Source organism: Solanum tuberosum, unplaced genomic scaffold, assembly GCF_000226075.1.
Source record: "Solanum tuberosum cultivar DM 1-3 516 R44 unplaced genomic scaffold, SolTub_3.0 scf00149, whole genome shotgun sequence".
In the NCBI taxonomy this organism is placed as follows: Eukaryota; Viridiplantae; Streptophyta; class Magnoliopsida; order Solanales; family Solanaceae; genus Solanum; species Solanum tuberosum.
In genome coordinates, this window is record NW_006239072.1 from 150,540 (window position 1) to 168,419 (window position 17,880).

Consider the following 17,880-nt stretch of genomic DNA (forward strand, 5'->3'; position numbering starts at 1 on the left):
ACAATATCGACCTTCATCCACAGATGCCATGGAAGAATTGGAGAAGCTCGACATGAAATTATTAAGGGCCAAGAATTAAAGAAAGGTTGAAGAAGAGAGAAATTGGAAAAGAATAGACAAATTGGGGTCTTAGTTATGGTACAATTGGAGAAAAAATAATATAAATAGATGATATGGAGTAATATTACCGTTGGGGACGCCACATCAGACGAAAATTTGATGTTTACGCGCCTTGAATGAGTGAAAATCACGCGACACTCCACCTGTGCAAAAAGTGTTAAAGTAACACATGGGAACCCTACGTTAGGTGTTTAAAATGAAAATCCTTCAGTTGAGGTGTCTAAGTGAAAGATCGTGCCAAGTTTAGGGGGCCACCGATGGGTTAGCCCTAAATAAATATGTCAGTTAACTTGACTTTAGCTGACATCCATGTCATCCAACTTTGTATATGCACAAGCACATACTTAAATTTATATGAAATTGAATAATTAGACACATACGTTCGACATGACATAATACACGTAGGACTCCACATATGACATAAATTGTCATGTAAGACACCACGTAGGACACATATGTCTATTTGTTCAATTTTACACAAATTAAAGTATTTACATGTACTCAACCAAAGTTGGAAGGCGTAAATATTAGCTAAGGCCAAGTTAAATGGCGCGTTTATGTATTATGCCAAAGGTTAAAGGACAAACTCATCACCATCCTATTCAAGATTGAAAACCAAAATATAATGAATGCACAAGTAGTTAGAAGTTGAGCAAATTTAAAGTTTTTTTTAACTACAAGCACATGAATGAAATGATCATAGGGCCTCCCTATCTTCATTCAAGCCTATAGTTTTCACTTTATAACCAAAAAATACCCAATTCTCATATCAAACAAACACTTTTTTTCAACTTCGTACCATAATTTTCCCTCATATAATGCAAAGATTTGAGTATAAAGCTAATGCCTTAGGCTTTACAGTTGCTGAGAAGATTGCTGCAAATAATACTCTTGTTGAGATAGGCAGCAGAGGAACCGTTGGATCCCTCGTGTTACGAGAAATGGAGTACTTCAATAAGCTACAACTAAACCAGCACAACCATACTCACAAGGTATGTTGCTCGAACTCTCCAAAAATGTTGCCTACTGCTTTTGGAGAATCAGACACGCAGCACCAGTCGACATTTTTGAAGAGCCTGAGTAACATAACTCACAAGTCACGTCATGTTTCGGATGTGGCTTCTACTAGCAGACCAAGGCTTGGATCGTTGATTGCGAATCCCAAAAAGAAAAGAAGGACCAGTAAGCTGATAATGCCTAGTATGTGTTCAATGGTAAAAGTTGCAGAATGTAATCCACCAGCTGCTATTGCAAGATTCACATACAGGAATCTAAAGGCTGATGTTTGAAGCTTGTCATGTACTTAGATCCTATGTTGCTCCGACTCTTCAAAAATGTCATTGGGTGGGTGTCGGATTCTTCAAAAGTAATGTATTTTTGGAAAATCTGACTGCATTTTTGGAGAGTCCGAGCAACATAGCAGTTAGACCGAGCTGTCAGATAGCTTTGTGAAACGGAGCTTCTTTAGGCTATTTTTTATAGGGGTAGCCCAAGTTCTGTCCATACTTCTGCATTTTACGTCGACGATTTCCACCATGTAAGGTCCCTTTCTGTCAGGTTTCTTGCTAATAGGAGTTCCATCAACTGAAATGTTTTCTGATTCTAGTATTGGAATTTGATGTGTTTTTCTGCTGTTGTGCTTCGTCTTCCTTAACGATTCGGGGCTTTTATTATTATGCTTAGATGTTGTTCCGCTGCTGCTTGCTTCATCACTTGGTGTTCTCGGCTTCATTCTCTTTGGACTAGTCGCGCTACCAGCAATGAAACCACAAACAGTAGGAGATTTATTCCTAGATGATGCTGGTGCCTGAGAAGACGGTTTCTTGGAATGTAATTCTCTTGACATCAATGCACTGACTTTACCTGTAGTTCCCACTTTAATCGAACCTCCACCGACTTTCGTGGCTTCTAACGTTTGAGCCATGATTTTTCAAATTTTCTCGGATTGATCCTTAGTTAGACCCTGCAAGGACGTAGCAATCAGAGCATGAACAAATACATATACGTTTGTATGACGGAATGAGCTACAAAACCAAGATTACAATGAAATCACGGTTGGCATAAACTTCGTTATCTAGATCAAAAACACACTCTGAGAGCTGTATTATCTGCAATGAAAATGCGAGCAGTAATAATCTATGTTGCTTGAACTCTCCAAAAATGTTGCAGCACCCATGTCGGATCCTTCAAAAATGCACTAGTTTTGGAGAATCCAACGCGCACCTGGTGGTATTTTTGCAGAATCGAAGCAACATATGTAATGTAATAACTATAAACAGATAATCATTGGAGGGCAGATACAAGATACAACTTCGACATAATAGTGATCTGGAAACATAAATACCGAAACATAAGTTTCACTACCCTGCAAGTTCTACTAAAACGTCAGCGAATTCATCTCAAAATGACAACAGAAAGGGAGAGGCAAAATGGATCCTTTACTAGGCAAATCGAGTTATCTTTACTTATATTTATAGTTCATATATATGATATGCTGCCCAAAGGAAAAATATCCAACACGATTACCAAATTAAATGCAGAATCAGAACGAGAAAGTAGATGACTATAGTACACAGTAAGTCGAACCGGAAGAAACTCAACTTTGTGACAACAAGTGTGAAGTTTAGTAAAAATACTCATGTGTTCTCAAACATTTCTAGCAAATATTAACTAGAGCAAATTGTAGTAGATCAATTGGATAACAAATTGAATAGGTATAAAAGGCTATCAACTTTCTTTCATTTGTTTGCCACCGGTATTTGGTACTTGCTTTTGGGGTCCGACTAATCTGGATTCACATCGAAAAGTCTCACTTTGAGAGTAAACCGATCCCTACAAAAGCGACTCGATACCTAGACCTCTAGTTAAGGATGTAGTAATACTTACCACTAGACCACAATCTTTGACCGTAGGTTGTCAACTATAGATAACGCCAAGACGCATATACCAAATCAAATTCAAGATTATAAGAGGATCCCAAAGTTGGAAAAAAACAAAGAAAAAATGAAACTTTAAAAAATCAAGATCTAAACTTAGTGACCACAATGCACTAAACTTAAATCTCAATGAATAACTCAGTAACCAACAAGAAACTATGAATAACATTAGTGATAACAAAGTTCTTAATAAGATTATGAGCATAGTAATGTCCCATACCCCAAATAGGAAGAAAAAAAAAACATAAAAATTGAAACTTTTCATAGTCAAATGAATAGACAGATCTAAACTGAGTTAGACAGCTCTACATATAGGTTCAACAAAATCTAGTAGCTTTAGCTCAAACCTCGTATTTGACTTTAAAAAATTCACTTAATATGCATAAATCATATATCAATAACCCAATAAACCGCATTTTTTAGAATCCAGAACACATAAACTCAAAATCTTAACTCCGTATCTATACTTAGTAACCACAATGCACTAAAACCCATGAACCCCAACAAGAAACTATAAAAAAGATTAGTGATAACAAAGTTCTTAATAAGATTATGACCCAAATATTATTTAAAATTTAAAAAAAAACACATAAAAATTGAAACTTTTCAAAGTCAACTTTATAGACAGATCTAAAACTGAGTTAGGGGCAGAGCTATACCTTCTCCTACAGGTTCAACAGAATCCAATAACTTTAGCTTAAATCTTGTATAAACCCAATAAGCTGCATTTTTTAGAATCCAAAATACATAAACTCAAAATCCTAACTCCGCATTGAACTACGAGAAGAGTTGTGAGAAATGGTTCATATAGAAAGATTGTAAAAACAAATCCCACAAGAAGAGAGAGTTGAAGAAAGATGCAAAACCGACCATGCCATCATCAGCAAAAAAAAAAAAGGATTATAATATAAAGTTTTTATGGAAGTTCTTAATTGACTTCAAATTTTCAAATTTTTGTGTCAATTTCAAGGTATCTTACATGATGCGTCAATCTCTATGTTCTGATGGGGCCTAAACATCACGTTTGAACATTGTACCGCGTTTTAATTTGTTTATCTTATTTTTATTAAAAAATTGCTCAAATATGTCATTAAATTTTAAAAAAAAGTTATCTATTCTATTGGTTAAAGTTTGGCTCATATGTGTCATAAATCTTCACTCAAACGAAAATGACTTAAATGAGCCAAATTTTTAAAGAATGACATAGATAAATCTAAGCCCTTTTCTTAAAGTTCAATGACATATTTAAGTTTTTTTTTCCTTTTTATTTAGTTTACTATGATAAAAAATTATTTTGATACATTCTATATATTTTTAATTTAAAATTTACTTTTTAAATACTTTATATTAAATTAAAATTAGAAGAAGAGTTTAGAGGGTGACATGTCACATCTGACAGGTGGTTAAGCTACCCTTTGATTTTTTCTTTCTTATTATTTTACTCATGTCCTAGTTCTTGAACATGACTTTTTTTTAATCTTTTTTGTATTTTTATTTGGCAATTGGAATAAGTTTAGAGATTTTTTGCCTACCTTAATATGGATTTTGTAGAAATTAAATTATACGGTATATGTTGTGTAGTGATATTAAGACTTAATTTTGTTATACATAAATTTATTAGGAATTAAATTATTTTTTTACGATATAAGTCATGAGTTCTGAAATTGAAGTATTGTCTCTATTAATATATACTTTGTGAAGAAATTAAGTTGTATCATAAAAGACATGATTTATAGGTTCTAATCAATTTTTTTACTTCTATCGACATAAAATTTGTAAAAATTAAGTTGCATAGGCATAACTTGTATCTCTAACAAGTTATTGAAAACACCCCAATTCGGCACGAATTAGTAATTACATTTCACACTATTGACATCCTTAAAAACGTTCATTTACTTGAGTAACGGGATTTAAATACACTCACGATTTTGGTGGTAGTTATTTTGGGCTGACCCGGTTTGGTTTGGGCCTTTTCATGTGTTGGACTTGCCGCTTTGGTGGCCTTCTTTTATGATATGGCCCCTCGAGGTCTTTTGATTATTTTCTTTGAAAAAAAAAATGATACGAAATATAAATTTATGTCCTGTGAAAATCTGTTTGTTATTTCGGTGACAGAGGTATCTTTGGTCTATTTAAAATATCGAAGGATAAAAATTAAAAATCACAAATTTAAAAGATAAAAATTAAACATCATCACAAAATAGGGACATTTGTGCAAATTGTCCATAGTAGCTCCGACAAAAATAGAAATTGAAGTTGATATTTCGAGCATTTCCATTTATATTGTGTTCAGTTTAATTAATTGTTTTTAAGTTTCTAACGATTCCAATTTCAGTCCTGCATGTTTGAAATTAATTATGAGGCGGTTTAGTTTAATTTATTTTATTACTATAAATTTAGGCTGCTGGCTATTTTTTAAAGCTATTTTTGCACTTTGGGTCGCAATAAACAGGAGCCTCAAAGTGCTTTATTTTGGGCTTTGAGATGGGCTGTGGCCTAGGTCGTTACTTAGGCCTTAGGGGTGACAATGGTCCGGATTGGGTTAAATTTGGATATGTCAAAATGGGTCAAGACAATAAATGCGTCAAGATCTAAACTAATTCGAATTTGTTTGGGCCAAAATGGGTTGGATCAAAATGGGTCATAACTCAATCCGCTCAATTTTTACTAAGTTTTAATAACTTTATTTGTTATTTTATAAGCTTTTAGTATCGAATACTTTTTTTCCTTTATTATAACTATGTATAACTTATAAAATATAATTAGGCCATAGAGCGCAAATACTTGAACCGGGTCATTTATACTTTTGGTTGGTCTTTAATTTTTGTATCTCGTAATAAATACATAACTTTTTATTTTATATTTTATAAATCTCATTTTGTATGATTATACTGAATAAGTTATTGTTGTTGAATACTCCAACATGACTTCATTGTCTAGAGAACTTATGTCTCACTAAACATAAATTTGATTGCTTTAAGGCAAATATTAAAAGTCAACATATTTGAAGGGAAAAACATATAATTTTACGATCACGAGTTCTGACGTAAGCTCTGTTACTTAGGCTGATCTTAAGCGGACACCTTTTCAAAAAGTTGTGGAGGTCATCCATCTAAACTATGAACCTCTTTTGGGTCATTCATAGACCTTGTTTAGGTAAGTGTTTGTTTTATCTTCCAAACCCATTTTTCATCGAAAAAAGGTTTAAGATTATCATGATCAATTGCCACTTGTCTTAATATATCGTTAGTTAATCTAGTGGATGTCAAAGCGGTTAAGAATTGGTTCATTTATATTTTTACTACAATTAGCCTCTATATAACATTAACAACCTTCTCCTATAACAACATTTCATTGTAATAACGTCTCTTTATTGTGTGTTTGAATATCTTTCATCTTATGTTATATTATATGTTTTACTTAATAACATTCCGTTATACAATAACAACAACAACATATTAGTGTCATTCTACCGCTAGTGTAATTCTTGGTGTTATACTCGAAAGTTATTTATGATAAATCCTCGATTTAAGTAAAAAAAATATATATAAAAATATCTATGTAAAGCAAATACAGTAACGAAAAAGTCATGCCGACAACAATAAAAAAGAGAACAATAGCAATGACAAAATAATACGTTAATAAAATGAACAACACATAAGATAATACTAAAACCGAAGAATAAGTCAACATTATAGTAATAATAACAATATATAGCAGTCAAAAAATATCAAAACAAATATGGCATTATATAGAGTTCGATCGTTGTTCTCCTCAACTAATGTTCACATCGAATTTCAAATTCATTATCGCACGTCCTAAATAGGATCTTTTTCCTCTCACCAAAACAGACTATGTTATTACAGAGAGGTTTGACGGTTAATTTAAATGAGCCGAAAAAATATTGGTTCCACCCCCACACCCCCCCGCCCCCACTCCCACCAGAGTTCAATCAGAGCAGATCTCCTTTTTCTTTCAAATTTTTTTCCATCTGCTCTGTAATTTGTTGCTTCCATTTGCACTAACCCAAAATCTTCTCGTCTTCTTCTTCTTCCACTATGCTTCCTCAGTGACCTCTAAAATCAACACACATTGTAAAAAATCCCATAATTTCATTGCAAGATTCAGAAAAAATGGCTTCTCTAGTATCCAAATCTTCAAAGCCCTCAAAACCCACACCACAATCATCATCAGCACCCCCTTCAAGGTCATCATCATCATCTTCATCACTTTCAACCCATTTCGCCATGATTGAGCTGAAGCAAAGAATCCTTACATCTATCTCTAAGCTCTCAGACAGAGATACCCATCAGATCGCTGTTGAAGACCTCGAGAAAATCATCCAAACTCTCTCAAACGACGGCGTTTCAATGCTCCTTAACTGCCTTTACGATGCCAGCAACGACCCAAAACCTGCCGTTAAGAAAGAAACCCTTCGGCTTCTCCCCACCGTATGTGCTTCGCACGGCGATTCTGCGGCGACCCATTTGACGAAAATTATCGGCAACATTGTTAAAAGGCTGAAGGATTCGGATTCGGGTGTTAGGGACGCGTGTCGTGATGCGATTGGCTCGTTGTCTTCGTTGTACTTGAAGGGAGAAGCTGAAAGTGGGGGGATTGGGTCTGTAGTTGCTTTGTTTGTGAAGCCATTGTTTGAGGCAATGAATGAGAATAGCAAAACGGTTCAGAGTGGCGCTGCTTTGTGTATGGCTAAAGTGGTGGAATGTGCTTCGGACCCGCCTGTATTGTCTTTTCAAAAGCTATGTCCAAGGATCTGCAAGTACCTTAACAATCCACATTTCGTGGCAAAGGCTTCTTTATTGCCTGTTGTTTCAAGCTTATCACAGGTTCGTTAATGCAGCTATATGTTTACCTTAACAGTAGTCTACATGTTTAATTCATTTCTGAAATGTAGTGTTATACTCTTGATATTAAGTTGAGGCCAGGTGAACTTTTGTAATAGGTAATAGGTAAATAGAAATGTCCCATATCTAATAGCTTAAACTTTATATGAGACAGTTCGCGTAATTCAATATCCTCAATCTCAATGCTGCCCATCAATAATTTTTTTCGCATGTTTGGTCCAGAAGCATCAGCCGGCACGTGAGGCCGTGTATTGCCTACTTGAAACAAACAAATAGAAGTGTCCTTTTTCTCCAACAATTTAACACATTTAGGCTAAGGGGATCACACAGTCTAAAACTCGCTTGCCTTAAGATGTACTCCCTCTGTCCCAATTTACGGGCACACTTTCATTTATAGTATGCCCCAAAAGAGCGTCACCTTTCTAAGCTTAGGACCAATATAACTTTTAAATTTGCATTTTATCCTTAATGAGATGCCACATTAATGTCTAAGACTTGTTTTAGACCACAAGTTTCAAATGTTTTATTTTTTGGGTGAAGTAATTAAATTGTATTAGAAAGGCATCAAGGAGATGCAATGGTTACAGTTAAAAATAAAGTTTCTTCAAACATGATACTAACATGAAGCTAACTGTGTAAAAACCTGTAAAGCAGCCAAAAAGATAAACCCCCTTAAACCCTACTGTGCTAGAGTTAGGGAGCTAACAAAATCCAAAAAATCATCCATACTCTTTACAGGGGAGAGAAGGTGTCAATTATAAAGACTAACTAAACACCTAGTCTTAATGGTGCTTATGGGAGTTGATATTCCATCAAAGCATCTGCAGTTTCTCTCTTTCCATGCTTGTCAAATGGTGCCGCATAAATTTGGATGGAGGAAGTACCTATTTGTTGTATGTTTATTTCAACACTCAAAAGTGAGTAGAACACTCTAATTTTGCTTAGTATGTTTAGCTACAAAATGAGAATCAAATACTATTACCTAATCCTTACCTTCTGTACAATATTGAGGGATTAGTATAGGCTTTTTGGGAGGAAATAATGAAAGTCAAAGTGGAGTCTTGTGAAGGACTTGAAGGTTATATGCATTTGCTATGTAGTGTGCCTGTAGTGCTCCATGAGGAAATGATGATTGCAATGCCAAATGTGTCTCTGCTTGAATATTCCATGCTTCTGGTCTTTCTGGAACTGTTTTCTGTAATCATCATTTGATGTCAAATGCATCTTTTTTTTGAGGGAGCAGCCACTAGTCAGTTGTTATACATAGTAACCTGTTATATGCATATAACAGGTTACATACAGTATGAATTCTGCTTAATTAAGATAGCATTTCTGCATCTTTCTTGGTTCTCAAAGCATTTATACCTCTCTGACCCTGTTTCACAAAAATGATTATTAGTGGATTTGGTCGTTTTTCCCAAGCTGCATGTATCTTTAAGAGTGCATTCAATTTTGAAGTACAAATCATAATTTGAACACGTAGGTGATGATCACGCGTAAGTGCGAGTACAGATGGATCTAAAGTAACTAGAGGGCTAAATTAGGTCTAAAAAGGCAAAAACAGAGGGAGAAACATTTGTTTTCGTAGTTAGTTAAGTGGTACTTCTGGAAAGGGCTGTACTTTCTAGGATAGGATTTCTTGAAATGGAAAGAAGGATTTGAGAGGAAGAATGTCCAGTAGTTCCCTAAATATATACCCCTAAATTAATATGATGGTGTGAAAGTTAAGAGAGGATCAGGCGAGGTGGGGGTAAAAAACAGAAAAAATGGTGGAGCCTTGTCCCTTCTTGCATATGATGGTCAGTTTGGAGGGAAAGAAATAACAGATGTTTTGAGATTATTACTAACCCAATGCAGAAAGTAAAAGAAAACTGCATTAATACTCTATATTTTTGGTGTAAAGAAGAGGGTATAGATGAAGTAGAACAGCTAGTTGATTTCCTAGGCTCTCTGTAATGATTACTTGCCTTGCAATTTTTCGATGGTTGCCAGCATACAACTTTACCTTATCAAAAAAATAAAAAAAATAAAGAGAGGGCCCATATTTGTGAAACTCTTAAGTAATAAATTCAAACACATCAATCAAAAAAAGAAGAAGAAATGTTCCGCTGATGCATGGATCAATCAGATCAAGTTATGTTCAAAAGTCTGCTTTATTTATTCCACCACAAGAAGGACTTCTCTACTTGTGAACTCTAGGCTATTCCAAAGTTCTTGCACATGACCTCTAGGGTCATTCTAGAATATTTGAGTCTCCAAAGTGAAGAGCGATGCTGTTTAGTTACCTTATAAAGTGAAGATAATGTTAAGGTGTCAACTCTCAATATCTGTGAACTGCGGGAGCCTCTTCTGCCTATCTAAGAGAAGTAGAGACAGTAAGTTTAAAAAGTTTTTGAGGTACGAACAAGGTATAAATCAAATCATATTGTAAAATTATACCATAGTTTGAGCATGGTTAAGCATACTTATTAACGGGAAAAAAGGCATTTCGTTAAGAGTGTGGGATGGTTATACCTTTTCCTTATAAGCATGAGGTCTAGTTTTACCTGACATATCTCTAGTTCTTTAATTTTTCATAATTCATACATGTTTGGCTACTTGTAAATTATTCTTCAGTTATGATTTTTGCTTGCTTATGATAGTATTGACTGAGGACTCATCTTGTTATATTAGATTTACTGACCTCTGCAATATTGGCAAAACCATACAAGTATATGAACTACACTCTGAGATACTGCACATCTTTGAATTTTCTTTCTTCTTGTATCATAATATTTGGCATCACATATAATGTGAACTTACGTGTCATCTTTAAAGTGGTTGTGCAATATTTTAAGGCTTCAGATAACATATTATTGCAGGTAGGGGCTATAGCACCGCAAAATTTGGAACCTTTACTGCAGACGATTCATGAATGCCTCAGCAATACAGATTGGGCAACTCGTAAGGCTGCAGCTGATACATTAAGCGCCTTGGCATTGAATTCAAGCAACTTGGTAGCAGGGGGAGCTACTTCCACTTTAACTGTGCTTGAAGCTTCTCGGTTTGACAAGGTACCTTCCTCTAGTAATTTTGTGATGTAGTGTTAAGGTAATTTCTTAGTTTGAGGGGTAACTAACTAACTATAACCCTAGTTTGGTAAAAGTTTGGTCAACAATAATGAGATCATGTCTAGCCAATGTTGCCATTAAGAGAGTTGGAATGATTTAGATCTGGTATAAGTTTGGTGCTGAAGGCCAAAGTAGAAGGTGCTAATGATTGTACCTTATTTATGCCATGTAGTGCAATAATAACACCTCTGTTGATATGATTATCATAGACCATCTTTGAATCTTAAAAATATAAACTGAATTCTGACGAACGAAAATGAAAACATGGATGAGATATGATTTATCCATATCCTTGAACTTGAAGTTTGCAACAATATGCTAAATGCTAGTTTTGTGGCTACATTCAACTCAGCAGATATATGTTATGCACTTATTTGTTTGTGATTAGAGGTAGTTTTCGCTTGTGCAAATCTAAAATGTATTTGGGTTTCCCAGATAAAACCTGTGAGAGATAGTATGTTGGAAGCTTTGCAGCACTGGAAGAAAATTGCAGGGAAAGAAGATGGAGCCACAGATGATCAGAAAACTTCATGTATTGGTAAGCGGGAAAGCATGAAATTTTATATGCTACTTTAGATCTAAGGATTTCTTTCCTGCTTTAATGGGAATATCCTCTCAGATGGCGAATCTTCTGAATCTGCCGGATCGTCAGAAAAGGACCTCCGAAATGCTGGTGAGTGGAATGAGACTTTGGTATATGATTCTTCTTAAACTTTTTCAAATGGTTTCTTTCCAAAACTAAGGATAACAACTTTTCTGATAAAACAGTGGGCATATTAAAGAAGAGAGGTCCTGCTTTGTCAGACAGAAAATTGAACCCAGAATTCTTTCAGAAACTTGAAGAAAGGAGTTCAAATGATTTGCCTGTGGAAGTGGTTGTCCCTCGTCAATGTCTTAATGCATCTAATACACCAACTGAAGTAGAGTCTGTGTCAGAGAAAGCAGAAACAGGACAGAGAATAATGAGGAAAAGCCAGATTGATGCTAGGTATAGTAACACGGAGAGTCAAACTTCTGGGGTAAGTGGCAGAGCACATGATACTGTTGATGAGGGAGATTTGAATCAGAGGGAACAATCCAGTTACCGTACTGGTTTTGCAAAAAATGCTGGTCCGCCTGAGGGGTTTATGGCTAACAAAGGAAACTGGCTTGCTATTCAAAGACAATTGTTACTTCTGGAGAGACAGCAGGCTCATCTGACGAATATGTTGCAGGTTTGCTTGATAAGTTAGTTTTATCAAAAAATGGTTTCACTAGCTATTTTTCTACTAACAATTCTCCCAAATTGTAGGATTTCATGGGTGGATCTCATGGTAGCATGGTGGCTCTCGAGAACAGAGTACGTGGTCTCGAAAGAGTCGTTGAAGACATGGCACGTGATTTATCTCTTTCAGCAGGTCGAAGAGGTGGTGCTTTTACGGCAAGATTTGATGAATCTCTTAATAGGCCCCTTGGGAAGTATAATAGCTTCCATGATTACTCTAGTACCAAGCTAGGTAGAGGTAGTGAAGGGAGCATACCATTTGGAGAGAGGTTTGTACCATCTGATGGTAATTCATTGGGTATGAGGGGAAGGAGCCCACCACGTAGATCTGATAATCCTGATGCTTGGGACTTCCATTCATATGGTAAGTATGGGCAATCAGGATCTAGGAGAGGTATTGGTGGTGGTCCCATGGATGCTAGGCCATCTAAACTAGAAAACGAGATAGATCAGGTTGGCACAAGGAGGGGATGGGCCAAAGGAGCAGGACCTGTTAGGTTTGGCGAGGGACCTTCTGCTAGAAGTATCTGGCAAGCTTCAAAGGATGAAGCAACTTTGGAGGCAATCCGTGTGGCTGGTGATGACAATGGAACTGCTCGAGGTACTAGAGTAGCTATTCCAGAATTAGAGGCTGAAGCACTAACAGATGACAGTAATATGCAAGAGCGTGATCCAGTTTGGACTTCCTGGACCAATGCAATGGATGCATTTTCTGTGGGTGATATGGATTCAGCATTTTCTGAAGTTTTATCTACTGGAGATGATTTCTTGCTTGTGAAGCTGATGGATAGATCAGGTCCAGTGATTGATCAACTGTCCAATGAGGTGGCAAGTGAGGCTTTGCATGCTGTTGCCCAGTTTCTTCTGGAGCCAAACCTGACAGACATCTGTTTATCTTGGGTCCAACAGGTACAAATTTCTTTAATGCCCTGGTTGCAGCTTTTTTGACTTTATGTTAATATAGTATCTCCCAGAGTAAGTTGTGAAAGTAGAACTCTGCGCAGATGATTACTAAAAAATTTCATGTAGTTTTAGTTGTTCTTTTAGGGTAAGCGAGTAGACGTCATAGAGCTCCTCTGAGACACATGTAGTATGATATACTGTGCCTAATAACCTATATTGATTGGTATCTTTTTGTTGGTCTTATGTAAAAACATTTTGGATATATTGCTGCACTGCCTTTCTAATTCTTACAAGAGACTATTTATTGTGTCATGACCGAAGGAACTAAATCTGTGGGTAGATATGCCTTGCTGTTTGTTCTTGTCTAACAGTAATGGAGATATATGTGGAATACTAAATCAATTGCATGCATTAACATTTACATTTTGTTTGGAACCTGCTGCTACCTTGTGGAACCATTGAGAAAGGGCACATAGATAGATACTTCAACTTGGCCTCAAATGGCAACTAAACACTTCAATTTTGAATATGCACATCTAAACACCTCAACTCGTCTTCACTATGTCAATTGAACACTCCAACGTACAAAATGATTTAGATACCTCCAAAATTTATGTGGTCAACGTTGGGTGTCCATGAGACACAATGGGGATGAGTTGGAGAGTTTAGTTGCCAGTTGAGACCAAGTTGAAGTGTCTAGATGTGCACTCTCAAAGTTGGAGTGCCAGATACCAAGTTCTGCTTTTAGTTTGTTTTTTGAAAAAAAAAATGTTTGTTTGGATAGGGTATTGAAAGAATTTGTTTTGTTTGCGCTGGAAGAATTGCTCTTGGAAGAGCCTTTTGATTGCATTTTATTTTATTTTCGAAGAAACAATTTCCCGATTATGTGTTTCTTCCCGAAAACAAAACAACTCTCTCTTTCTCTCTCTCTCTCTCTCTCTCACACACACACACACACACACACCTTGTAATCTGTGTGGAACTCCTTTGTTTCATCTATGAAGTGCGAACCACTTAAGCTGAAGTTTGATATATGGAATTAAGTTTTATACTGACTATATCGTGTCCTTTTTCTTCCAATTGTATTTTCAGTTGCTAGAAATTGTCATAGAAAATGGACCTGAGGTAGTGGACCTTCCTATGGAAGTGAAAAAAGAGCTGCTGTTAAATTTGAACGAAATTTCATCATCAGTAGACCTGCCTGAGGACTGGGAAGGTGCAACACCAGAGCAACTGTTGTTGCAGTTGGCATCTGCTTGGGATATTGATCTGCAAGAGCTGGAGAAGTAGCTGCATTCTACGTTACATGAAGTTAGTGTCTTGTGAATTTATTTCTGGGCAAGCTCAATTTACTTGGAAAGCAACTCTTTTCCCAGTTATTCACCCATTGCACGAAGCTTAGTGTCATGAATTTTCTCCGGGGCTTGCTCAATTTACTTGGAAGCATCTCTTTTTCCAGTTTACTAGTTTGGTTCAGAAATATTTCTACTTTGATTGATATTTCGAGATTTAATGTAAATTGCAATGCTTTATTCTTCGAATTTGTGTACTTGGGCAGCCTGTTTCACTTGCAAATCACAATTTTGCTGTTATTTGTACTGTTAATCGCAAGTTGTTCTCGCAGCTCAATAGTGAAGTGGTCCATGAAAGTTATATAAGACTTATATTTTTCATATATAGATAAGTTGTCCAGTTAACATTGGTAGATTGAAACATTAGTCATGTACTATATCTTTGAATAAACTTGGAAAGCTACATGATTTTGGTCATCTATATGCATTGTATATACATTAGCCTTCTAAATATTTTACCACAATGTACAAAATCTGAAGAAACTTCACAAGAAAAAAAGTGTTGATTATGCTTAGAAGGCTTTACTTTTGTTATGTATCAACACTAGCTTCACTAGTTCCAATGTTATCTGTATTACTTTGCAATGGTGTTTTTGGAGTGTCTAGTGCAGCTTCCTCCTCGTCTTCGTCCTTTTTCTTGTTCCCTGCTAGAAATGCCAAAGCTGTAACTACATCACTGATCAACGGCCGAACACTGGCTTCATTTTGCAGGCACATTGCTGCAATTGCTAGTGCTTGATACAGTCCCTTCCTTGGATACTTCCCTTCCAACAATGGATCCACCATTAAGTGGAACTTTTTCTTGTTTCTGAACAATGGTTGTGCCTGTCAAGCAGTTTTTATAAGAGTTTAATCATCTATCAGGTCACCTAAAAGATAAATACAGGTAAACTATCCATAAAGTTGGGTGTTTACAGGGTAAACTTAAACCAAGTTAAGGTGTCTGTCTATGTATTATATGCCGCGGGAGTTCTGTGCACTATCTACTTTTTTAGTGGATATAAGTTTGGCATGGTTCATAACATTACAACTAAGTTTTTAAGTGGAAATTCAGTGCTTAAGTATTACTTAGTGACATTGAATTCTTGTAACTTACCCACAGAACAAGATCCTGTTCTTCACTTGGTTTTGAGGTGTCAATGACTCTTCTTCCTGTGATCATCTCCAAGAATACAACTCCAAAGCTATAAACATCGGATTTCGCGGTCAATTGTCCTGTGGAAGCATACTCTGGTGCACAATAACCATAGGTTCCCATGACCCTTGTAGACACATGACTCTTATCACCAGTTGGACCTAGCTTGGCAAGTCCAAAATCAGAGAGCTTTGGATTGAAGTTCTCATCTAAAAGTATGTTAGATGCTTTAAAATCGCGGTAAATCACCGGAGGATTAGCTTTTTCATGCAAGTATTCAAGTCCTTTTGCTGCTCCTTCTGCAATTTTCATCCTTGTATCCCAATCAAGTGGTTTTCTATCCGGACTAGTTTCTGTCAAACAAGATGATTATAGTCGGTCATTAATCAAAACGTTTTCAACTTCTATACGCTGACAGTATAAAGTTTAAGTTTAGCCATATGTTATTCTCAATGCTCAAACATGTTCTTTGAGGCAATGATTTAACAATGTAAATCTATGTTACTCGTAATCTCGAAAAATGCACTACTTTTGGAAGATCCAATCTCAAGTGTCCAAGCAACATAGATGTCAACTACTTGATGTACACATATTTTCAAGATTTATAAAGACATATTAGCACATTACCAAGTAGGTGATCTTCCAGTGAACCATTTGGCATGTATTCATATACTAAAATTCTCTGGTCACCATCTGAACAATATCCAACCAGATTGACAAGATTAGGATGAAGAAGAAGACTCAATATGAGAACCTCCACAAGAAACTCTCTAGTTCCTTGGAAACCATTCCTGTCAAGCTGCTTCACAGCAACATCCTAAAACAGAACAATAAAACAAGAAGAAGTTAAACTTTTAGTCCAACAACTACGCCTCAGTCTCAAACAAGTAGTACAGTCTGACTTCTCTATAACAACAATTCACTAGAATGGTCAAGTTTTCTTTTGGAACCGATTTTTCATGTAATGTGTCAAAAAGTATCCAGACAAACGACGTTGTTATAGAGAGGGGCAAAGATAAGAAGAGATGAGAGGGAAGTACTAGATTCTTGCTTTCAATGTGGCCCTTGTACACTCTTCCAAAGCCACCTTCACCAAGCAAACGATCGTTGTTGAAGTTTTGAGTGGCAATCTTCAACTCCAGGTATGAGAAGATTTCAGCAGAAATGTTGCCTTTTCCAAGTTTTGCTATTTCTTCTGCTATGTACTTCCTTCTGCTGCTATCTGCACATCAAGTTTACAAACTTGATTTTCTAAAATATGAATTACAAAGGTGTTTATCATGTGAAAGCTAGAGAAAACTCAGGATATTCGATGATCTTTCAACGAAGCATTTCATATTTCTGTTGGCTGTCAAACTATCATAAACCTTAGCTTTTCGATGAACTTCCAGCACAAACATTTCATATTGTGGTTCGACTATTTTTACATTGGTTGTTAACCTATCACAACTCTTTATTATCATCCGGTTTTGAGATTGACTGTCTATCTATTGGATGATTAGGCCGAGGATTACTCCCTCTACCCCTCACTCTCCCTACCCCAATATAAACCTTGAGTCATCTAAGTCTTTCTGACTCCTACATTGCTGACTCCTACGTTGCTCAGATTCTTCAAAAGTAGTGCATTTTTGAAGAATCCAACACAGGTGCGACTGCATTATTGAAGAGTCTGAATATCAATTTATGTTTGATGTCACAAAAATGAAATGCATTTTAGAGAAAAACACAATGCAATTACAATTAACTTCAAATAAAAATAGATGAAACAATAAAATTACCAGTTTTTAAAGAAAGATTGTCAAAGGAAGATTGAGATTTGTTGTTTTTCTGTTCTTGATTGCTCTTTTTCAAAGTCTTTTTATGAAAGCTTTCCTCCTTTGCAACACAACATCTAAAACAATTCATCTTCATTTTATTCTTACCCAATTTCATTCCTTATATTCACATCAATCATCAAGAGTGGATTTTTTTTTTGTTAACGGATTTCGCTCATCAAGTTCTTGTTTGATAGTCCGTTGTCACAACACCACAATATTCCTCTTCCTGGGGTTAATGTTCTCCGGGATTTGTCCAAATATGTCCTTATTGTTATCGAATTTAACGATGAAAATTTCAAGATAGGACATCAATAGGAATACATCAACGGAATTGATAATCCACATGAAGATTTAAAAAAATAAAATGAAACCCCTTAG

General features: G+C 35.9%; 3 protein-coding genes across 3 annotated transcripts; 1 reads left to right on the plus strand and 2 right to left on the minus strand.

Moving 5' to 3' along the window:
- Positions 1–881: 881 nt before the first annotated feature.
- Positions 882–3,954, minus strand: LOC102590120 (uncharacterized). The gene is made up of 2 exons (XM_006352439.2): positions 3,716–3,954; positions 882–2,083 (listed from the first exon to the last, which is right to left on the minus strand). Exon 2 carries the CDS (start codon positions 2,042–2,044, stop codon positions 1,544–1,546), a length of 501 nt encoding a protein of 166 aa, XP_006352501.1. The 5' UTR covers positions 2,045–2,083; positions 3,716–3,954; the 3' UTR covers positions 882–1,543.
- Positions 3,955–6,950: 2,996 nt separating this feature from the next.
- LOC102590437 (microtubule-associated protein TORTIFOLIA1) lies at positions 6,951–14,899 on the plus strand. The gene is made up of 7 exons (XM_006352440.2): positions 6,951–7,903; positions 10,783–10,974; positions 11,467–11,569; positions 11,651–11,704; positions 11,800–12,245; positions 12,323–13,204; positions 14,291–14,899. Exons 1-7 carry the CDS (start codon positions 7,190–7,192, stop codon positions 14,486–14,488), a joined length of 2,589 nt encoding a protein of 862 aa, XP_006352502.1. The 5' UTR covers positions 6,951–7,189; the 3' UTR covers positions 14,489–14,899.
- Positions 14,900–14,908: 9 nt separating this feature from the next.
- On the minus strand, positions 14,909–17,596 carry LOC102590787 (serine/threonine-protein kinase CDL1-like). The gene is made up of 5 exons (XM_006352441.2): positions 17,464–17,596; positions 16,726–16,907; positions 16,313–16,502; positions 15,647–16,038; positions 14,909–15,375 (listed from the first exon to the last, which is right to left on the minus strand). The coding sequence occupies exons 1-5, from the start codon at positions 17,594–17,596 to the stop codon at positions 15,082–15,084; spliced, it is 1,191 nt and encodes a 396-aa protein (XP_006352503.1). The 3' UTR covers positions 14,909–15,081.
- Positions 17,597–17,880: the final 284 nt, after the last annotated feature.